The sequence below is a fragment of the Centruroides sculpturatus genome, unplaced genomic scaffold (assembly GCF_000671375.1).
Source record: "Centruroides sculpturatus isolate CEXI.00-Female unplaced genomic scaffold, Cexi_2.0 scaffold2077, whole genome shotgun sequence".
NCBI lineage: Eukaryota > Metazoa > Arthropoda > Arachnida > Scorpiones > Buthidae > Centruroides > Centruroides sculpturatus.
The window spans coordinates 16,017-40,876 of NW_019386255.1; the positions used below are offsets into that span (position 1 = coordinate 16,017).

At 33.1% G+C, this 24,860-nt stretch overlaps 1 protein-coding gene across 1 annotated transcript in view; it reads right to left on the bottom strand.

Moving 5' to 3' along the window:
• Window positions 1-23,864, bottom strand: part of LOC111614285 (protein brambleberry-like) — a gene marked incomplete at its 3' end in the record, with an annotated part of 37,317 nt that extends 13,453 nt beyond the window's left edge. The window contains exons 1-4 of the mRNA XM_023355660.1: window positions 23,563-23,864; window positions 17,364-17,489; window positions 3,543-3,951; window positions 3,345-3,461 (exon numbers count right to left, since the gene is read on the bottom strand). Coding sequence (XP_023211428.1) covers window positions 3,345-3,461; window positions 3,543-3,951; window positions 17,364-17,489; window positions 23,563-23,802 — 892 coding nt within the window. The remainder of the gene's footprint in view (window positions 1-3,344; window positions 3,462-3,542; window positions 3,952-17,363; window positions 17,490-23,562) is intronic.
• Between the last annotated feature and the right edge of the window lie 996 nt (window positions 23,865-24,860).

The following is a 24,860-nucleotide window of genomic DNA, read 5'->3' on the forward strand; positions in this document are numbered from 1 at the left end:
TAAAACAAACACAAAATGAATAAGATTTCATTGTTATACAAAGAGTTTGTACTCACACTTGCGCATTATAGCAATGACACATGCAAATTTTCACTTATTTAATTGTTTTGGTATACACAAAACGGAAAACGAAAGTTTTAATGCATATGTAATATCGCTTAGCAGGCCACACAATTTAATGTGATGGGCCGCAGGTTGGCCAGGCCTGATTTAAGTATATTAATGGTTAAAATAAAATTAAGCAATCAATTAGATAAACAATATTTATTCAAACATAGTCTACTTAATTATAAAAATGGTGTTGATTAGAAGTGACACAACACTTGTACAAAACTATAAAATAAAAATAAACTAAACAGTACTTATCAGTTTGTATTTTTTTAAAGGTAATTAACTTTTGAAAATATTTTCAAAAATTCAAACGAAATAATAAAAATAACTTTTAAAGTCAAACTAAAATTAAAAATGAACTTGTTTGTGTTTCTTAGTGTAACATATAAAATATTTAATCTTTTATTTATTTTTACAGGGTGGGTTAAAGTGTACCTAGGTAACCCCAATGGCGGCACTTCAGACTGTTCGTGCTCCTGGAGGACTCCTCCTGGAGGGGAGCCGCTGGCAGGCCGCCCATTGTTTAACATCACTAGTTATTGATTCACAGTAGTTCTTGAACAAAAGAAAAAAAGGAAACGTCTACTAAAAATGTAGTTAACCTAACCGAAGCACCGCCATTGGGGTTACCTAGGTACACTTTAACCACCGGGTGTACTGTGGTGGCATTTCGAATTACACAAAATTATTTTTTTCTTTACACTGGCATCTATTTGTAGTACATAAATCAGTTCAGCCTAGGTCAAACTAGTTAAGCCTAAAGTATTTAGGCCAAACTAGATTATCCTAGGCTAAACTAGTATATCCTGACATGCGTAGGATAAACTAGTTTGGCCTGAAATCGGGTTTGGCCGGTAACATATACAATGCAATAGTACACGCAGTACATGGTATTTGCAAAGGAATAAAACGTGACAATATAACCATAGAATAAGCAAATACAATTATAGTAGGATTAAGCATACATGGAGTTCAAATTACATGGTTGATGAAAATATAGTTCACTTCACGCCAGCCTTTAGAAATTAAAATTATGACACTTACGTGTTGCGGCGTTATTGACTGAGTCAATAACGCCGCAACACGTAAGTGTCATAATTTTAAATACATGGTTGATACTTAAGCAACAAAATGTGTACAATGAAGAGTATATTATATACAATGAATAAGTGGAGAAAACAGAATACTAAGTATAAAATACACAGAACTAACAAACATGCAAATACAATGTAATAGGATTAACAGAAAGAAGGACTATACAGTATATACAATCTGAATTAAATATAACCTAGAAGTCAAGTTTTCAGTGGGAACATTAGTCCTCCTGTTGTATTGATGGATGAGTTGTACAAACTGGTTGAAGGTGTCTATATCATTTATCAGGTCAATCAAAAACTCATGATTATTTTATGGCCAGTGGCTATGCTTGTGGTTGATGAGGATGTGAAGTTGTGATCTCTCAGGCTCCATCATGGCACAGTCAAGAATGTAACGGAGGTTGCCATCCTGTGTATTACAAACAGGGCAGAGGCCGCTGTTTTGCGAGTTGACGAAATGCTTAAGGTACAAGTGAAAGCGGCCATGGTTGGTCAGAAATTGCATTAGCTGAAAGTTGGGTGTGATCCATTTATAAGCATATATCGCAGAAATATCTGGAAAAAATTGATATGTAATATTTTGTATTTTGATTCAGTCGCTTTGCCAGTTGGTGAGAAGATCAGTCCATAGTAGTTTTTTGATGGTATGTAGGTTAAATTTGCTGTAGTCTATTGGTAAAGTTTTGTCAGTGGCCGCAGATTTGGCCAGGGCATCTACCCGCTCGTTCCCGGTGTTACCTTGGTGGGCTTGTACCCAGGTGTACTTTTTTGCTTCACATATGCATTTACTTTGCTTGTGCACGCTGTAAAGACATGGTAAAAATCTGTCTCTTTGACATTTTTGTATACAGGTGGGACCGAGCGATAACCGCGTAAGTCGAATTTGCGTAAATCGGGGTATAATTTCGCAATTTGTGTAAAACCCAAGTCGGATGTATGTAAGCTAATAAATGTTTCCGTTAATCTTATCTCGTCTTTTGATTCGTTCACGGTTACAAGAAATCAACCACATAGAGTCTCTTGAGTCTCTGTAGATATAACAAACACAGAAATAAATAACACAAAATAAATTGTAGCTATGTGTCGAATCTGCGCGACACATCCGAACATGTAAGCCGAACAATAGTGGGGGGGAGTGAGTAATCAAGAGTTGCAAACAAAAGACAATTCAATGCGATTTGAAAATCACGTAACTCCGGGTTCGCCCAAGTCGAGGTATTACTGTACTTATTTATTTTCCTTCAACAAATTTCACTGTTTTTAAGGTTGTACATTTTAGAAAGTTACAAGTTTTCCTCATTCAGCAAGTATTGAGAAACTTTTGTCATAAGGTTATAAAGTAATATCTTTCACACACATTACTATACATGAGCAGTCAAAAAGTTTTCAGAATTGTGATACAGCACTGTAATGGTAAGACATGGAAACAGTTACCTAATCTCCTTCAAAGTATGACTCTTCAGCACACACATACACACTTTCCTCTCATCGATCCTGCCACTGTTGAAAGCACCATTGGAAGGCTTCTTTTGGAACATTCAGAAGTTTGGCATTAATGTATTTTGATTTGATGTCCTTCATGGCTGCAAAACATGTCCCTTTAAGATGGATAATATATTACTGGTCATTTCTACATGCATGTTTTGCATAGGTTTTGAGATGCACTTCAGAGGAAACAGCAGTGGTAGGAAGTGTGATTTCTGCATCATAATAATGCATGTTGTGATGCAGAAATTGAACCACTAATTACTTGTTATGCAACAATTTCCCATCAACTAGACTTCCTGTCATTACCCAACCACTATACTCATTAGATCTTGCTCCAAGTGACTTTTTTGACAGTTCCCTAAGCTAAAAATGGGTCACAATAAGATGTGTTTCACAATCACAGAGGACATCAAATCAAATGCAATGGCCAAACCCCTGAATATTCAAAAGGAAGCCTTCCAATGGACTTCCAACAATGTGGCAAAAAAGGATTAATGTGGCAAGTGTGTGTGTGGTGAAGTGTCCTACTTTGAAGGTGATCATTTCCATATGTTCTACAATTACAGTGCTACACCACAGTTCCAGGAACTTTTTGTCTACACATGAATTTCATATTAATGATGTTAACAAAATAGTGTAAATTATTACCAATCTTTTCCCAAACCTCCTTGGCCTTGGACTGGATTGCAGATAAATCTGATAAAATTTCTTGATGATTTTCTAATCTTTCTTGTTCATTTTTATGTAAATGATTACTTGCTTCATCTTAAAAAAAAAAAACAAAAAAAAATTTGTATCAAATTAAAACAAAACATTTTAAATTTCTTTAATTAAACAAAGACATACCTAATTTCTCCTTTATGCTATTTGTCATATCAGCCAACTCTTTTTGACCAGCTGCAATAAGTGCTTTTTCTCGAAGAATCTCTCTCAAGTTTCCTGCTACAAAGTTATGAATGTTATTTTGAGCCACTTTTAATCTTTGCTGTTGCTGCAAAAGATCTTGTTGACCTAATGCCATTGTACTTAAAGTTTGTTGAGTCAAATGGCTAACTTTTTCTTGATGAGTTTGAATAGCTTTCATAGCATCTAATTGATATTTAGTTGTTGAAACTAATTTATTAACAGTCATTTCTGTTTTTGCAGAAAATTGCTGTTGACGTGCTACATAACATACAGCTCTAGCTCTATTACTTACTATTTGATATGCATTCCAAGTAGTTGAATCCATATCTTTTGTGCATTCTTGTAATGTCTGAAATAATATAATTGTTGAAAAATTGATCAGTTGCCAGAACATTACAAGAGGTAATAATAATAAAATTGACAACAGCAATATTGAGTTAATTTTATTACAGTAGAGTGTCGTTTATCCGAATCAATTGGGGACTGAGGTCGTTTGGATAATTTATTTTTCGGATAACTGATTATGTACAAAAAAATACATTAACCTATCCCGTGTTGAAATTTTTCTCCGTTGCATGTCACTTTGTGTCGAATTTTTGTCAATGTTAAGCCTAACGTATACTTTTTTAAATAATAATCATGGCTATTGTATCGTTAAAAATTATTTCTTTATTTCTTACAAACAAAATAAATATATTGAAAAATATAAAAACCAAAAAATATATACTTTAGAAGATGATCTAGTATCAAAAACGTTCGATTCAGCACGACACACAGTCCTCAGAAAAACACCGCACAAAAGTGCCAGTGCTGCCAGCTAAAAAACACACACCAACAAAAAAATATTGGAGTAGCCCAAGATATAGCCAAATATTGCAGCGCCACAGCACTAGCGAAAATTTAAATTTGCCAATTGGAATGCTTTTGGATAACCGACATTTCGGATAAACAACTTTCGGATAAACGACGCTCTACTGTATTATAATGAATGATCTTCCAAAAAAATGTTATCATTTTAAATTATTGTAATCATGTTAATGTGCAAGTTTCACATATTTCCATTACAATTTCTAAATGTGTGCATCTTGTGTCACACAGCACACACCCAACCAATATACAAAGATCCTGGTCTCCTGTCAGAGATGAATAGTAGGGTTATCAAATTAGAACATATATCAAAGGCCTTACAATACAAATATGTAAAATAAACTAAAATGGATCTTACAACAACAACTGAAGAAGTGTCACAAATCCGTTCACTCCATTGATATGTTAGGACCACATAACACCACCAGATTATTGTAAAATCACTTACGTGTTGTGGCATTACCATGGTGAATTATTAAAATATAAATTGTTCACGAAACCCTGTTACTTATAACGGAGAACAACTATTTTCAGTTTAATTAATGGTACTATATATAGACAGACACAACAGGTACCAATGGGATCTCCACTTTCACCCATCCTAGCAGAGATAATCATGCGCAACATAGAACAGCAAGTATTTGACGCCCCCATAACCATCCAATACCCCACCTTATACTTATGTTATGTTGACAACATTTTAATCACGTGGGAGGGTTCCACCAAAAATTTAAAGCTATTCATAAAATTGTTGGCTTCAGTGTATGCATCCATCAACTTTATGCTAGAAGAAGAGTTCAATACCAAAATGACATTCCTTGATCTAGAGCAGGGCTTCTTAAACTATGGGTCGCAACCCCATTTGGGATCGCTTAGCGAAATCTTGGGGTCACGAGAATTTAATGCAAAATATTGAAAATAATTTGTGAGAGTTTGAAAATGGCATGCTTTGTGTCATAGGTTTCATGAGTTGCGTTTTGTGTCACTTTTGGTGCAGCAAGACAACGATTCAGCAACACTGATTGTAGTGTGAACTAGTGTAGTGTTGTCGCTTTTCAGTGTATTCAGTTGTCTCCGTTCCATTGTAACAAGAGTGAACTGTGGTAGTACACCATTATTGTTTTTGCAAATTTGTATATATCTTTATTTTATATTTTTTTGGGTCGCGAAAAAAAATCACAATCATAAATGGGGTCGTGAATAAAAAAGTTTAAGAAGCCCTGATCTAGAGATACATAAATCTCCTGCTCTTCAATTTTCTGTTTATCATAAAAAAACAGTATACCACAGATTATTTCTCTATGGCCTTTCAACCAACACACTATCTAAACTCAGCCATCACTTCCCTTATGAGAAGAGCGTTCCTTCTTCCTTCTAGCACAGTATTTGTAGAACAGGAAATGCAACTTATCAAAAAAGCAATGATAAAAGCAGGCTATTCCCAAGCAAAGTTTTATCATCTTCAGAATCGAGTTAAAAATAAATTATATCCTCAATCGTTCCTTACCAACAAAGAGGACCTAAGGATAGCACACCCCCATTACCATTTCTGGGTCCTGCATCACACAAAATTGTACACTTGTTTAGAAAAAATGGCTACATGCTACTACTATCCACGTAGCCTACATTAAGAAAATTGCTAACTAATGACAGAGACCCCATTGATATGAAAAAGAAATCGGAAGTTTATCTTATTCCATTACAACATAATAGATCTGGAGAAGATACTTATTATATAGGAGCAACTGCTAGAACACTAACATCATGCATCTCAGAACATCAGGATGACATCCGTAATAACCGGCCAGCAACGGAATTAGCCAGAAAAGTCCTTGATCAAGACTACCGGCCAATTTGTGACTGTCAGGTCAGCCAATTAGAGGTGAGGTGTTTTTTACAGCCGAGTGGTCAATACTGTTGCATGGAATAACTCACCGAGACAGGTTTACCATATGAACCTGTTTAATAATATACTTAAATTGTTCTTACAATAAGTCAATAAGTCAAGCAAAAGCCTATCCAACGATGGGCTACTATAACAGTTCTAATAAAAACGAAAAAGTTCAACTGTTCAATTGGTCCTTGGGTATTTTCGGCACGCTGGACACAGAGAACATTGGCACAGGGGCACGCACAGCACATGTAGAGATGTCCTCGATGGGCGAGTCGAACCTCGATGATTCTGGACGTGACGGGTTGGCAAAACCAGCTTCTAGGGCGTCGAAAGAGAATACGTTGTATCTCTGTCATGAGCACCAAATCCCAGCAGGGTAGCACTACGCACCAAAACCCAAGACCCCGTAAAATTCCCAAAAGGCATTTTTATCAATTTTTCCACCTTCATCGTCTCTCCATTGGTCTCTCCTTGTCACATGGTGACAATTCGAAACCCAACAAAGGGAGCGGGAGAGGTCAACGTCGCATCGGAACACGACTCTTCTCCAACCTCGTTTTCCTCGATTTTATCTATTGTTTAAAATCTTTTAACAAGACAAAATGTTCATTGTTTAAATCCAATCTTTAAGTTCGCTCTTTCGCGATACTAAACTTGACTCATTCAAAAAGTCGTTAATTGCCTTCTTTCGGACCCCGTTTGGGTCCTCACAGGACCAAACAAAACTATTGAAAAGATGCAATAGTCATAAAGAACTCTTTATTTGGGAAAACCTATATATTTCAACACTTTCACTATGTAATACCACAACTCTGGAAATCTCTAAAACATGGACTACTTTATTTAAACGTTACAAATCAAATTGCTAGAGCTACACGGTCACATAGCAACCATAGATTGCGAATTTTTATAATTTTCCGTTCCATTTCAAAACATTTTCGAACTGCAAGAAAATTTCGATTTACATTGGAGTTCCATTTAGCTGCACTGCTTTTTCAAGAAGTGCTACATTTGAGGCCCCAGACATAGCCCCCCCCAAAAGGAAAGATATAAAAAAAATTTGTTAAATTCAATCATCAAGAATGCAAATTATATAAATGTCAAATCGGCGACACCGGACTTTGACGTCGACGCTCATAAAGAACAACGGGAAAAACAAAATTTTAGATATAAAAGAAGAAAATTTAAAATATTAAAGTTAAGACACAGTTTGGAAAGTAAAACGAAACTAGAAAAAATATTAAAATGAGCGTAGGTGTCATAGTCAACAATTAAATGCGATCAGAGTTGAAAAGATGGTGTCGGATAAACCATCTCCAGCCAACCTTTCTCGTAAACTATGCGAAGCTCCATTTACACTTGGAGACAGGTGGAAGACCAATTAGAAAATGGTAATGTAAGGTCTATCAAATTAGCAAGAAGCGGATCTCAAAAAACCTACAAAAGCACCAATTCCAAGGACAACAAGACTTCCACTAAGCTTCCACTAGACTTCTGTCGTGTTCGTGTATCTCCGTTTTTATTGTGCATCCTTTCATCTTTTATGCATCGACTTTCAAGACTTCAAACTTTTTGTTCAATGCTGTCCAGGAGCCCTTATGACGCTGTACTAGATTGCCGCTGAAAACCCCTATGACGCTGGACCAGATTGCCGCTGAAATCCTACAACGCTGGACCAGATCGCCGCCAAAACCTCGATGACGCAAGACCAGAATCAATATCGAAATTTCCTACAACACAGGACCTTTCCAACGAGAGAATTTATGTAAGCATTATTGTCCAGAATAAACGGTTTGCCTCTGTAAAACACTTGTCTTTTGCTGCCTCGTAAAAACTGCCACCCACATACGCGTAGACCTTAGACCATCCCGACGGTAGGGAATGAAAATCTCCCCCCCAATCGGCATTCTTACATACAACTTTGATACAGAAAACTGTAGTATTCATTTCACCTGAAGATGGTAACTGTACGTTACCGAAAGTGCTCATGAACATTTTATATTTATATTTTAATAATTCACCGTGGTAATGCCACAACACATAAGTGATTTTACAATAATTATAAAGTTGGTGTGAAGTGATAACTAATTTTATTATGCACCACCGGATTTTTGAAAGAAACTCAAATATGATCCAATGTTTGCACAATGATCATCTACTATACATCCAGACAAGATAATCCTAAAAGTGAGAAATTGTTGATATCTGTTAAACCAGAACATAAAAAATTTTTTAGATGGAAAACTTTTTTGAACTACAGAAAGAACAAAACACTTGAAGAGAAAGAATGATTTGGAACAACATCATGGACAGCAGATGGCTCCACCAAATTACCTTGTTGAAAGCAGACAAAAGCAGAGCCCTCATTTAATGAAAAAAGCATCGTACCTGTTCCGGCTAAATGAATACATCGTAAATACAGAATGTGAACTATCAATGAAAACTATTTACAGCACCTCCAAAACAGTCTCCAGGTTTGCCAGCAAACCTGGAGACTGTTTTGGAGGTGCTAAATTAGCTAAAACATTACAATTACATAGAACTATTGTGACATTCCAACACTCTGAGGCTCTTTGTGTTTGCTAAAACACATAAACCAGGTATGCAACTTCGACCCATAGTTGATAAAGAGAGGTCTCCTACTATATTACTAGAAAAACATAAACATAGAATTTTAGCTGCACACCTCAAAGATAAATTCTCAATAAAAGATCCACAAGCATTAGTTGCCAAATTAAATGAAATTACATTAAAGGACAACGAGTACATCATGGTGCTAGATTTTGCTTCACTATATCATTGATGTTTAGATTATTGTACCATGCTTTGATATGGGTGTACCAATGGGTTAGGTTAGCTCCCTTTCAGAGGACTTATGCAAATTAGTAGTGAAATAATTAGAAAACGATGTTTTAGGCAAGTTCTCATTAGAAATTATCCTCTACAACAGACATGTTTATGATATTCTGACAATATGGAAAGCAAAACCAGACATCAACAAAATATTAAATGCTTTTAAAAATAACTCCTATGGTCTATATTTTAAATTAGAACACTGCAGCAATAGGGTGTGTTTTTTTATTCAATGCTCAAGAAGCGCTTTACAGCAAACACTCCACTCTGAAGTGAAGACAAAGCAGCTTTGAACTATGCTTTATTAGCAAAGCAAAATGGATGCCTTCACATCAAAAATGTTCAATGTTGTTTTATGTTATGGAGAAAAACAACTTAATGTTACCATAGACAAAAACACAATGATAAAATTAAGTTCAGGTAAATATTTTGATATTTATACCCATTCTTGAAATAAATTAAAATTTATCCGTTATTGGTATTGTTTAATTTTAATTAGATTATACTGAAATAATTAAATGGAAATACAGAATCAATTTTTGATTTCAGCTAAGGAAAGACAATACCAAATAAATGATAATCACATTGTGCACATTTAAAATGTTTAATTTTAAAAATCTATATATATTAAAATGAATGTATGTCTGTCTGTCCTTCATGCATTACTACACCATTTATCCTATTGCCATGAAATTTTGGGAAGTTGTTTAATACACTCCCATGAAGGTACATGGCATAGTACATTTATTCTACGATAGATGGTGCACGTGTATACGAGCATGTCATCGTGAGCATTTCAGAATGGTTAGGAGTTGAAACTTGAAATTTGGTACACAGTTAGGGTATGTCACAAGAATGCACACTAACAAAATCCCCCCGCAGGGAAAGGGACAGGATTAAGGCTTCAACAATGGAAGTGTTAAGAGAAAGCAACATGCAAGATTTACAGGCGCAGATGAGGTTTTTTGCGTTAAATCGAACATAATTTTAGACCCATCTAAAAATTTTGTAATTAGTCTGGAAACAGGGGAACCTAATTCTTGCATTCTGTGAAAACAGGTAAGATTGGCTGTAATGTAATAATTTTAATCTTCGCTATCATTACTTTTTGCCCAAGCAACGCCAAGCTTATCTGCTAGTATGCTATATATATTTCAGATGAAACGTTGGAGACAGATACTGCAAAATATTATTCTCATATGATAATATTGAAAGCACAGGTGAAATGTTTTATTATTCATTTAAAGCATCCTAGAAGCAACTATAATATAATAAAATTGTGATACCGATGTAAGTATATAAAAATGAACCATTAATAATATCTCTTTCATATATGTACAAGGTCTGTTCAAAAAGTATCGGACTTTTATTTTTTCCGCATAAACCAATGATGCGCGGGAGGCCTCTTTCGGTGGAGTTGTAGAGGGGACAGTCATGCACAGCCCTGAATTTTTTCCCGCCTGCAGGAAGCATCAGTCGTTGGCAGACGGCCTATGAGTGAGGTCATGTAGCGAGCTCTTGTCGGAAAATGACTGAACAACGTGAGCAGCAATATTACATCAAATTTAGCCAAAAACCTTGGTGATACCCAAGCGTAAACCATTCGCAAGATTCAGCAGGCTTTCGGGGACGATCCTCGAGGCCAAAAAAAGCGCGGCAGGCCCGCAGCAATATCAAGGTCATGTTGACAGTTTTTTCGACTCAATTATACTGGGAAACAAAATGAAAACTTTTTTTTTGACACACAAATGAAAATACCTGATCCTAATAGAATTTTTTATGCTGTTTTTAAATATATAAACAGTTTTTCTCCATCACATCTGGTTTTTTGTGACAACCAGTTTAAATATAAAATATATTTATTTAGACAACATGCATACACTTATTTATTTATCTTGTCTAAAATGGTGAGATGTGGAGCTTCTGCTATGTTTTGCATTTGGAAAATCCCTCTTGAGTGTCCAACAGTAATCAGCAAGCATTCTTGAATTCCACTGGCCCTGGTAGCTCCTTTCCATGATAGAGATGTCTTGATGGAAACGCTCCTCATGTTCAGCACTGACAGCACCAAGATTGTCGGGAAAGAAATCCAGGTGGAAATCCAAGAAATGCATTCTGAGAAACATATTACATTCTTATCTTTGTAAGATTGTAAGAGCTCATTTACAATTTTGCAGTAATTTGGAGCTATCCAAGAAATTTTGTGCAACATCTTTGAATGATTTCCATGCTGACTTTTCAACTGCACTTAACAAGCTTTCAAATTCATCATCTTTAATTAAAGTTCTTATTTGTGGGTCCATGAAAACTCCAGCTTTGACTTAGCATCACTTATACGAGGAAATTTTTCCTTCAAATAATGAAATCCAGCATTGTTTACATTCATTGCCTTGACAAAATTTTTGAAAAGTCCTAACTTTATGTGAAGTGGAGGTAGAAGAATCATGTCAGCACTGACTAATGAGATATTAACAATATTTTTTTGGCCAAGAATAAACATTCACATTTTGACCATTCCTTCTTGATGTAATGATTTTTCTTGTCTCTGTTGTTCCACTCACACAAGAAACAAAATTTAGTATAGCCAAGCTACAAACCCATTAATAATGCAATGTCTTTTAAATCATGACATATGATCCAATTGTACATGTGCTAATGAATTTTTTCAAGTAAGAGTTTCATATTTTCATAGGTTTCTTTCATTTTAGTTCAATAAATTAATGGCACAGAAGGAAATTTGTTTCCATTGTGTAAAAGCACAGCCTTAAGACTGATCTTAGATGAATCAATGAAAAGTCTCCATTCTGTGTTAATTTAAAAATCATAAAACATAAAAGGAAAGTATACTTCAGTAAACTAGAAATAAATGTACCACTTTTATGTAAACTAAAAAAAAATTTTTTTAATTAATTTAAAAATTACATAAATATCCATGTGTTAACACATCCTTCATAGAAGCTTACAGTAAATTAGTTTCTAGAATCAATGAAAGTTTGAAGATGATCATTATTTTTATATTTACAAAGTTTTTGTTCTAAATAAATGTAGGAAAATGCCTTTTAAAAATTATGTAGGATGCTGTTGGATATGTATTTATCAGGGCTGTGGAGTTGTGTAAAAATCTACCGACTCCAACTCCGACTTTTCCTTACCATCCGACTCCGGCTAAAACACCTAAACTCCATGACTCTGACTCCGACTCCACAGCCGTGCCAGGGCTGTGGAGTTGCGTAAAAATCTTACCAAAATCAGTAAAAAATAAGCAAATTTTCTAAATATGAACATAGAAAAAGCATCAAACAATCTTTTGCTTCTTGGAAAAAAAAGACATTTGTTGATTGTGATGTTTCTAAAGGGAGCCAGCCCTTCAATTGATAGATGAGTGTATTTGTGATAAACATCTTATTAATGACACTGACAACAAATTGTATAAAACTGTTCTCTACATTTATTAATTTATCTACAAGACAATTGTAAATTATATCTTTAATAAACACAGTTCAATTCTGCATCAGTAGATCTACTAACTGATTATGTTTTACTTCCACAGCTATATGATTTCTTGTAATTGGGTTTTCTGCAGGTTCATTATAATCATCAACAAATGCATCATCTGTACAGTCAATGTCACCTTGATTAATGCATAAATTATCTAATATATATGATGTCATCGACAAAATGTTTTCCATATCCAGGTATTTCAGTCAACAAAATCACCCTTTTAATAGACCTATGGTTTGCTCTACCTCAACTCTGATAGAACTGTTTTCTGTTAAAATTTTTTTGTTTGGCAATAAGATTACCTTAATATGTGGTTAATTCAGAATCAGTGGAGAGACACTCAGATGAAAACATATTAAACTGGTTAAGGTATCTTCCTTTAATATATGAATTAATGTACAAAAGTCTTTACATAGCAGTAGGACGAACGTCCGCACGTGTCGACAGTCAGTAGTTCTAACAAAGGAACAGGTTAAGACAAAGGGTCATAAAACCTTTTGTTTGGTTATTGGGTAGGTCCCTCTAGTGGGTCAAATTGGTATGCGTCGAGAGTATCGACATAATATTTATAAGGTATAATTAAAAATGTATCCAATGGATATGCTGAATCTCCAATTAAATAATAGTTATCTCCTAAATATGTTGAAGATTCATTAAAAAACAGCATAAATAGGACTGCTGCCAAACCCAAGATTCATTAGCACTACCACGCCAACCAACAAATGCATCAATAATTTGCATTTCAGAATCACAGATTATTTGTAACAGAATAGAGTGGCTTCCTTTCCTGTTGTAATAACTCTGGCTGTCTTCCTTTGAAGCATTTATATTTGTGTGTGTTCCAATAAAATAAAATAACTTACTGGAATGTAATTAAAATAAAATAATCAAACCACCTTACTATTTCCAGCAATGTATTTAATAAATTAAAAACGTTTTCGACTATATTTAATAGTCTTCATCAGTTTTTGTATTTGTATAGTAATTGTATAGCTTACATTCTATTTTACGTTCGTTTTCCGTTTTAAAGTTCGTAACTGATGAAGACTATTAAATATAGTCGAAAACGTTTTTAATTTATTAAATACGTTGCTGGAAATAGTAAGGTGGTTTGATTATTTTATTTTGTGTGTGTTCCAACAACACACCCAATTATCCCAGGCAACGAAACAGTACATATAATTCTTCAAATTCACTACTGTTCTTTCCAAGTTATCAATTGGCCATCTAACAAACTTGCCAATCATACAACACATTTTTTCACGGAAGTCAATAAAGATTGTATGTGCATGACCATTATTTACATCAAACCTATCTCCACTACTTCTAAATGACTCTTGATTAGCAAGAATCCAAATACTTAATAATACTTACTTTGTAGCTGAAATAAGAGGTCGCCCTTTTTTTATGTTGATTTCTCTCTTTAAATTTATTAATTTTATAATTTTCTATAAAAAATAAATGCATCATCAGTTAATTTAGAAATTAATAGAAAATTTAGCTTATTCTAAGTTAAAAATTTACTTCTGTTGAAGTTTATGTGAGTCTAAAATGAGACTTGAAGTCATCCATAGAATATGAAAGTACTATCACTTCAATGTAATTTCTTATCTTCTATTGCTTAGATTTTTTTGCATTCATTTGAAACAGCAATGTTGATAAAAATCAATTCACAATAAACCTTTGACCAGTAAAATATTTATTTGAAAAACAAACGTTTTCGACTGTATTCTTTGGCCTTCTTCAGGTTAAACGTTTCGAGATTCGAAAAGCCGTTGTGCTTACAGCCGAAGAATACGGTCAAAAACGTTTGTTTTTCAAATAAATATTTTACTGGTCAAAGGTTTATTGTGAATTGATTTTTATATACATTGATCCAGTACCTGGTGAGAAGAAACCTTTACATAAGGCAGCAATGTTGATCATTAAATTTTTATAATTGTTTTTTTATTGTGTTGTAATTCTTTAAATAATACATTGCTTTCTAAAACAGAAATTAGTGAACAAGTGACTGTGCCATTTTGCTTCAGCAACAACCATTTGTAAAATACTGTGCAGTGACATGTAATGGTTGCTGCTTATAACTTCATTTACGCTACATTTTCGCTGAATAAAAAAAAATACAACCATAATGAAGAACACTTCCTGGATATAAATATGACTCTTCAAAATATGTTGGATAATGTTGTGGAGACACTGCCTTTTTCTCCCAGTGAAGAATGAATACTATCTTTTGACAAATGCATATAGCTCATCAAGCATACGTTGGATAATGTTTCTAACAAACACAAAAGAGCAGTATCATAAAATTTCACATAAAGATGATTTTAAACCAACTGAAATTTAGTGCAGATAGGAAGCACAGTATGGAAAAACAACTGTTGTCAAAAAAAAGTAATGCAATTGTATGGATATATTAATACTAAAGTGTTCTACAAGCCAAATTATTTTAGCTCAATATGCAACAGAGCCTGGGAAGTTTGCAAATCTAAATGAAGCAAGAATGATAAAAAAAAAGTCTAAGAGTTCTAAGAACATTGGAAATATTCAAGACCACATTGAAAAATGGAAGTATTAATCATAAAGACTCAGAATCTCTATCAGTTGCTCTTTCCATGGCAAAGGAATATACAGAATATACAAAGATATTATAGTAATGCAGCTTTGTTCATTTACTGTCGAGACAATAGCTGCTTTATCAGGCACGTGGTAAAAAAGCTTTAATACAGTTGGATAAGCAAGCCAATGACATAGCTTGTTTCATTTAAAATAAATTATGTCATTTACTTGTTTATCCAGGTGTATTAAAACCATCTTACCAGGCAATGTACCCTATAACTTAACTCAATAATTATTTTTTTTGCTGTACATAAATAATTTAAAATTAAGATTTTGGGTAAGTTGCTTTATATACTATTTTTTTAAAACAAAAATAATTAAAAATATGCTACAATATTCATAATTTTATTTTTTAAAAGAAAATTAACATTTCCTATTATATGAAAAAATAACTTTTAAAAATACCATTTTATCAGTGCAGGGAAAAATAGTTCTGCCTTCAATAGCAGATTGACAATTCAATAGTCTTACACTAAGTTTTCCAATATCTTCTTCATTCATATTTTGACATGATTTGATTTTAATTATGACCTAGAAAAAAAAAGTATAAATAATTTATATATTAATATCAAAATATAAATTTCTAAAGCAAAATGTTTAAATTACAGTAGTTATTTATAAAGAAACAAGCATAGCTTGACTTTTAATAACCAAACATCTATGAAGACAGTTCAAAATTGACTTGCTTATTTTGGTGTTACTTATGTCACAGTTGTCTAATTATAATATACAGTGTCTCCACAACCTGCTGTTGTGGAGACACTGCCTTTCTCTCCCAGCGAAGAATGAATACTATCTTTTGGCAAATGCATATAGCTAATCAAGCATATGTTGGATAATGTTTCTAACAAACACAAAAGAGCAGTATCATAAAATTTCACATGAAGATGATTTTCAACCAACTGAAATTTAGTGTAGATAGGAAGCACAGTATGGAAAAACAACTGCTGTCAAAAAGAAGTGGTGCAATTGTATGATATGTATCATATTTTATATAATTCCTCTAGTATAATTGATCTTAAAATTAACTTATAATGTAAAACAGCAAAACATTTTTCTTTTGATCCAAAAAATGTGCTGAAATTTCATGTAGAACTTCAGTCTTAGAATAATAATATACATTGGAAAGTAGAAGTTACTTTTAGTTATCTTGTGCATAGAGACTCCTATATCTAAACATAACTTCTACTTTAGGTTATCATTTATACTTAATTTACCAAAATATAAAAAAAATATATACTCTATAAATTGCCATTTTAACCATGATTTTTTAAAACCTGTTTTGAAATAATAAAATTTAGAGCTTTAAACATAATATTTATTTTATTTGTAAAAAAGTATTGAAAGTAATAGTTCATTAGAAATAGTATCTCAATAATTTGTAATAAAATAATATGAAGACTACATAAAATAATGATTTTAATTTTTCAGAATATCAAGAGAGTAATTATATTGTAAAGTACTATATTATTTTTCCGACTTTTCCAACGATTATCGACACGACTGTGTGCCAGAAATAGCCGTTCCCTAACAGGTACTTTACATGGATTCGCGTTAGTGTGCCAGGCCTGGACTTTAAGCATGCACCGAATTAAATAATGACAAAGTTTGTCAAAAACAATCCAATATTTAATAAAATTTCTAGTAATAACTATATACAAAATTTAGTAAAAATCAAATAACAATTTATTCAATGAAAATCAATAAGAATCAACCCGACAAAACTCAATCAATCTATTTTCTAACTTAACTCTATTCNTGTTTCATTTAAAATAAATTATGTCATTTACTTGTTTATCCAGGTGTATTAAAACCATCTTACCAGGCAATGTACCCTATAACTTAACTCAATAATTATTTTTTTTGCTGTACATAAATAATTTAAAATTAAGATTTTGGGTAAGTTGCTTTATATACTATTTTTTTAAAACAAAAATAATTAAAAATATGCTACAATATTCATAATTTTATTTTTTAAAAGAAAATTAACATTTCCTATTATATGAAAAAATAACTTTTAAAAATACCATTTTATCAGTGCAGGGAAAAATAGTTCTGCCTTCAATAGCAGATTGACAATTCAATAGTCTTACACTAAGTTTTCCAATATCTTCTTCATTCATATTTTGACATGATTTGATTTTAATTATGACCTAGAAAAAAAAAGTATAAATAATTTATATATTAATATCAAAATATAAATTTCTAAAGCAAAATGTTTAAATTACAGTAGTTATTTATAAAGAAACAAGCATAGCTTGACTTTTAATAACCAAACATCTATGAAGACAGTTCAAAATTGACTTGCTTATTTTGGTGTTACTTATGTCACAGTTGTCTAATTATAATATACAGTGTCTCCACAACCTGCTGTTGTGGAGACACTGCCTTTCTCTCCCAGCGAAGAATGAATACTATCTTTTGGCAAATGCATATAGCTAATCAAGCATATGTTGGATAATGTTTCTAACAAACACAAAAGAGCAGTATCATAAAATTTCACATGAAGATGATTTTCAACCAACTGAAATTTAGTGTAGATAGGAAGCACAGTATGGAAAAACAACTGCTGTCAAAAAGAAGTGGTGCAATTGTATGATATGTATCATATTTTATATAATTCCTCTAGTATAATTGATCTTAAAATTAACTTATAATGTAAAACAGCAAAACATTTTTCTTTTGATCCAAAAAATGTGCTGAAATTTCATGTAGAACTTCAGTCTTAGAATAATAATATACATTGGAAAGTAGAAGTTACTTTTAGTTATCTTGTGCATAGAGACTCCTATATCTAAACATAACTTCTACTTTAGGTTATCATTTATACTTAATTTACCAAAATATAAAAAAAATATATACTCTATAAATTGCCATTTTAACCATGATTTTTTAAAACCTGTTTTGAAATAATAAAATTTAGAGCTTTAAACATAATATTTATTTTATTTGTAAAAAAGTATTGAAAGTAATAGTTCATTAGAAATAGTATCTCAATAATTTGTAATAAAATAATATGAAGATTACATGAAACTATGATTTCGTTTTTTCAGAACATCGAGAGAATAATTATATGTAAATTATTAACAAAAATGTTCAGTGCTGTGAAGTAACCGGTTGNTTCATTAGAAATAGTATCTCAATAATTTGTAATAAAATAATATGAAGACTACATAAAATAATGATTTTAATTTTTCAGAATATCAAGAGAGTAATTATATTGTAAAGTACTATATTATTTTTCCGACTTTTCCAACGATTATCGACACGACTGTGTGCCAGAAATAGCCGTTCCCTAACAGGTACTTTACATGGATTCGCGTTAGTGTGCCAGGCCTGGACTTTAAGCATGCACCGAATTAAATAATGACAAAGTTTGTCAAAAACAATCCAATATTTAATAAAATTTCTAGTAATAACTATATACAAAATTTAGTAAAAATCAAATAACAATTTATTCAATGAAAATCAATAAGAATCAACCCGACAAAACTCAATCAATCTATTTTCTAACTTAACTCTATTCCCCTTTGGGTTTCGACAAAATTCAAAGACTTAACTTATGTACAATAATTCTTATGAATTAAAGATCCTAATCGTCACCTCAATATACTAGGAACCCTTTTCCTCAACTCTCAAGACTTTCTCTAATCTTCGATCCACAAATCAAATAACTTCAAAAGCACCTTGGAACTATTTTATCCTATCGAACACCTCTCTTTCGTTTGCTGCTACGAAGCTCACCAAGCTCGTTGATAACAGAAGCTCACCTCGTCCATCTTCACTTGAGATTCGGACTTTATACTGTGAGGTGACGTCACAACTCTGAATGCAATCACTCCCCTCATTTACATACTTATTTGCTAACAATAAACTTTTTCTATTTGTCTGGCAGCCTATTTTCCAACAATACTCGCTAACTTTTTACATTATTCTTTTTGACAATTTTCGGGATGTTTTTATTCTTTAAGGTTTAGCAAGGTTCTAGGTTATGCTTGTGGGGTCTCCCCCCTTTTCTCGGTGCGGAGTTACTTTTTTCCACTCGGGAGCACAAGTGTTTGCAAGTTTTTCCTACGGCGCTTTTCTCTCATCAGTGAGTTGGTTTCTCTTCTATTTTGAAGTTTCTAAGGTGAATGGTGAGGAAACCTTCATCCTAACAAAACAAGCCCCAAACAAAAATAGAATAAAAGCAAAAATAAAAGTAGCTAAAAATAACGCTCGGACTTGGTTCCTTACAATATGTATTAACAAAAAAACATCCAAGTGCTATAAAGTGGCTGGTTGTAAATTCAACTGTAGAAATGAGAAAGAAACTTACCACTTTTGGTCTTCCAAAAGATGTATTATGAGCAGGGTAATTGAAGAAACTTCCTACAGATTTTAGTGGAGTAAAGAATCCTATTGTATGCATCAAGCATTTTGTAGAAGAGGCTATCAGAAAAGATAAGTGTGTAGTGAAAGGTGAAGTAAAGGAATACAGTAAACTCCCATACAATGCAGGAGATACATTCCACACTGCAGGAAATCGCGTTATAGGTGACATACAATATCAGACCAATTTATGCAAGTTCAAACATGTCTCTACATCTTAACTGTTATCGCATATTGCTAGTGAGATGATTCAGTTTGAAATATTATTGTGGAGAGAGATTTTGGATATGAATGAAACAGATATTACTGAATTAATTAATTACAATAAAGATATTGATGAAACAGAATTAATGAATTAGCAAATTGTTCTCATTCTATTAATGATAAGGAAAACTCATTCCAGACTTTTAATGAACCAGAGCAACCCTTAAATTTAGAAGATATAAATAAAGGGTTAGAAATAGCCAAAATGCTAGAAACACATTTTATGAAAATAGACCTGTCAAAAAAGCACTTTATGAAATTTAAAAGAAAATTTAATGATTGTCTATCCCCATATTTTAAATCTAAAAATGATCTGAAGAAAGAATTGTTTGTAAATAACCATAACAATAAAGACAAAACTATTGACTATTCAACCAATGAATCTGAACAACCAATATTAAAAAGACAGCGTCATCATAACTTATTGGTTGCTACTTCTGATAGTGAATAAATGTCAAATAATGAAATAATTTAATTTAAATTAAAAGTTGAATAAAATTATTTTTCTCTTATATCTTCAAATGTGTATATGTATTATTATTCTTTTTATAAACTCTTATTCTTTTATAAACTGCTGGCTTCACTGTTCATATATAAAAAACTGGTTAAGTGTATATTTTTGCTTTTCTAAATAAAAAATCTGAGACTATGTGAAAACATTAAATTTATCTTGTGTTATACAGAACTGTTTATCGTGCTGTACAAGTTCTAGTCGCAGAATTTTTGGTGCATTATAAGGGAGCGCGTTATATGGGTGTCCACTGTACTTGTAAAAAATACCAAAGTTAAAGTCAAATGCTGTACCAGCAATATTTCCTAGCTACCAAAATATTTAAGTGAAAACTCAAGTGGAACAAAACCAAGACTACTCTTATGTTGAAGAAGAAAATATGAAAAGAACACTTCAAGAAATTTTGATGTCATATAAGAGCTACATGGAAACAAGAGGTAAATTTATTGGAAGACATTTGTAGCTATTACCAAAAGAATTATTTTGATAAAAGATGAATTTTAATTAATAAGAGAAATAGAATATTTATATGTTTAATTGATTTAAGTGAAAACAAAGCCCCTTTTATAAATGGCTCAACTGTAATTAATAATATCAATACTTTACAATATAAAATTAATATGAATAATAAAATAATATGTTTACAAAAGATACTGCAAAAATTGCATGTTTTAAAAAAATCATACTACAGTAGAGTCCCGAAAACTCAGCACTCAATAACCCGGCAGTCCGGATAACTCGGTGCAAGCTGTTATCCTACCTTCGTTCCGCAAATGATGATAGTCAAGGTCTTATCCAGAACTTAAAGAAAATTAACCTATTGGATGTTGTTGGCTGGGCGGCGGATGCCTGGAGCAAGTTAGAGTCATTAACAGTAGTTCGTTCCTGGTGAAAACTCCTAGATAACGAGGAAAATGAGTTCGTTGAACATGATGACGCAGAAAATGTAAACTTACTCGACCTCCTGAAAAGAATTCCTGGATGTGCAGAAGCCGATGAAAATGACGTCAAACAGTGGTTCCAGAACGATATCGAGCAAGACATTATGTCCAATGCAGAAATTATTGCTGCTGTCACAATTAATGAAAAAATGCCAGAAAATGATGAAGACATTGACGTTGAGAACTCCACTGTACAAGCTCCTAAAATATCACATAGTGAGGGACTAAAGGCTGTCGAAACCACCCTTCAGTATTTTGAATAACAAGGTGCGTCGGTAATGGACTTACTGTTCCTTCATCGTCTTCGTGACGAAGCAGCAAAATGCAGAGTGCATTGCGGAAGACAAGACATTACGCATTTCTTTAAAAAAAAGTAGCTAGTTTTTGTAAAGAAGTCGGCTAGTTAATTTTCATTATAGACAGCTTTATGCCTCAAAGTATTTTTCTGAGGTCTGTCTTATCAGGTAAATTACTGTACACTGTGTATTCATTAATTTTCATTTTCATGTAGTAAAGGCTCTGTGCCTTCATAAAGTACGTACTTTTCCTTTGTTTAAGGGTATTTGGGCAGTTTATTCTCTGTTGTATTCTCAAGCAAACAAGACATACAGTTGACAGTTATGAAAGAGATGGCCTTACCAATATGTATAGCCCGGGGAAAAAGGGGGGAGGAGGAGAGAAAAAACATACAAGTACAGTACAGTATTTTCTGAGGAAACACTCGTACTCATTCTTTTTTAACCCCATTCCCAATAACCCGACATTTTCACAAACTCGGCCACCCTTCGGTCCACATTAGGCCGAGTTTTCGGGACTCTACTGTATTTTAGATGACCCGTTTAATTTTATTGAAAATGAACTTATTAGTTATGAAAGTGGATAAAACTATCAAAGAAATTGAATGTATAACTAATCATGATGATGAGAGATGTCAGCTGCTTCAAATGAAAATAAAAGATACAATGGATACACACTTATTTTGGCAGTATCATATATATTCAGATCCTATCTTCAAACTGTTTACAAAAAAAAAAAAAATGTAAAATTGCTTGTGAAATTATAACAAATAATTATGTGAAACTTCAAAATGATAAATCTAAAAATCATTCTCAAGAAAAATAAATATTCTATTACTTTATATTTTTTAATCATTTTATCCCTTACTTTCTAATGTCTAATTACCTTTTACTTCCGTCAACATATAATCTATAAAAATGTAGAAAAATATCACCTGTATAAAAATTTTATGTATATTTTCAATATAATACTTCTTGTATTATGTAAATCACTTTTTGTATTAATTTCTTCTTTTATTCATTGCTAACGGTATGAAGATTAATTTCCTCTACTAAGATGTTTTAATGTATGTAAAATATATAGATAAGAATGTAAGAAATTTCAATAAAAATATTTTAAAAATCTATATTGCATTATTTTTATAATTGCATTTATATTCATAGCAGAATTTTCATACATAAGTTTTTAAATTAAACATTATTAAAAATAAATTTATTATATATACTGTATACGTACTGTATATAAACCCAAGCAAACACGTTTTCCATTTCATAGACTAAGTTGGCCACGTGACCATCTCGTAATCTCTACGCGGACGGGTTGGTCTTTCTCGTTGGCCCGGGGAATTCTTGAAGTGACGTCACGATGACGTTTTTCTCGACACGTTCCCACTTGTTTTGTTAAGGAAAGTTTCCCTTCATCAGTCGTGTTCCTACACGATTATCGTAACTTGTCGTGTTCACGAGTTAACGACACCATTTTACCACTCTTAATGTCGCTTTTTCTCGTAAATGAAATGTATTGTGGTGAATTAAAGTAATGCATTTTGTTAATATCGATGAATGCGTGCGTGATTCTTAATAAACGAAACAAATAACCACAATTAAAAAATTCATTCGTAACTTTTAAACGGTTGATTGTAAGTAATTTCAGCGTATCAAATTACATCTAGATATACTGTATCTATCTGTATTCGTTATTATTAAGGCTAAGACGATTTTTTAGCTGGAGACCTATTGCTTTAGTCTAACCCAAATAACTAATGTTTATTGCTTAGGATCTAAACATAGCAACACGTTTTTTTCAAGAACCGTTACTCTAATAAACACCAGTCGACGTTACCTTATGATAGCAGGCATCTAATTCTGATGTTTGTAGTCCATATTCTTGAGCTTCTGCTAAAAATTTCTCATCGGCAACGGTCAGTTCAAAGGGAATGTTGACAACAGCACCCACTTCGCTTCCTTCTTTTTTCTTATCTTCTTCGCGAATTTCCGCTCCAAATAGCCAGTCCAGGAAGCATTCGGATCTGTTAAATAGGAGCAGAAATATTACAAATCTCACGTGCATCACAAAATCCATCTTGTTTGTTTTATTTGCAAAGAAATCGTCTCAAGGTTAACGTTTTTAAATGCCGCGCCTCATGCGCCCTCTGCGAATGTAAACATTAACTAATTCTCTATACGCAACTGTAATCCTTCGATGGCGCCACTGAAAATTTTGTTTGAAAACTTTCTAAAATAGACATATTATTTTAAAAATTTATATAACAATTAATTTTCTTAACATAAAGGTAACATTAAATCGAAAAATATCTAATATAAACTTTTAATTACCGATTCTTATTCTACTGCGGAGTGGTCGAGCGGTTAAGACGACAGCTTTCCGCTCTTGGGAATATATATATATATCATCATCATCATCAACCGTTATCAATCCACTGCAGGATGAAGGTCTCACCAAGCCTCTTCCGCAATCTTTTGTTTTGAGCACTTCGCTTCCATGTTGTGCCAAGATGCCTCTTGATCTCATCAACCCACCGAGTGTGAGGACGTCTTCTTGGTCGTTTCCGATCTCTTGGTATCCAGTCAAGAACTTCAGATGTCCAACGATGGTCAGTTCTTCCTGCAATATGTCCAGCCCACTGCCACTTGAGGGATTTTACTCTAGCGATGATATCGGTAACTCCTGTCATTTTCCTGATCCATGTTATACGTATCTGATCTCTCCTCGTTATGCCAAGCATGTTCCTTTGGGTAGTCTGTAGTCTTTGGATCTCTGATTTTCTAAGAGTCCAAGTTTCTGATCCATAAGTGAGAACTGGATATATATATATATATTAACTCTTTCCGCCCTTTTGGCACTAAGAGGGCCTCTGTTTGCAAGCCCATATGGGTTCGGCCAAGCCCACAATGGGGCTGCCGGGTGGTGAAGGACAGGCCCGACATATCCGAACGGATCCCCGAAAAATTCCTGGGAATCTTTCTGTTAGACTGGATGTTTCTTTTCGGAGATTAATAAAAACTGGTTAGACTCGCGTAACTGGCTTAAGTGCTTCTACATCGTTACATCGTTAGTGAAAGGGGGTGAAGCCCGTGCTACTCGGCGGTATTGCACGGGAGGAAGGACAAAGGGAAAGG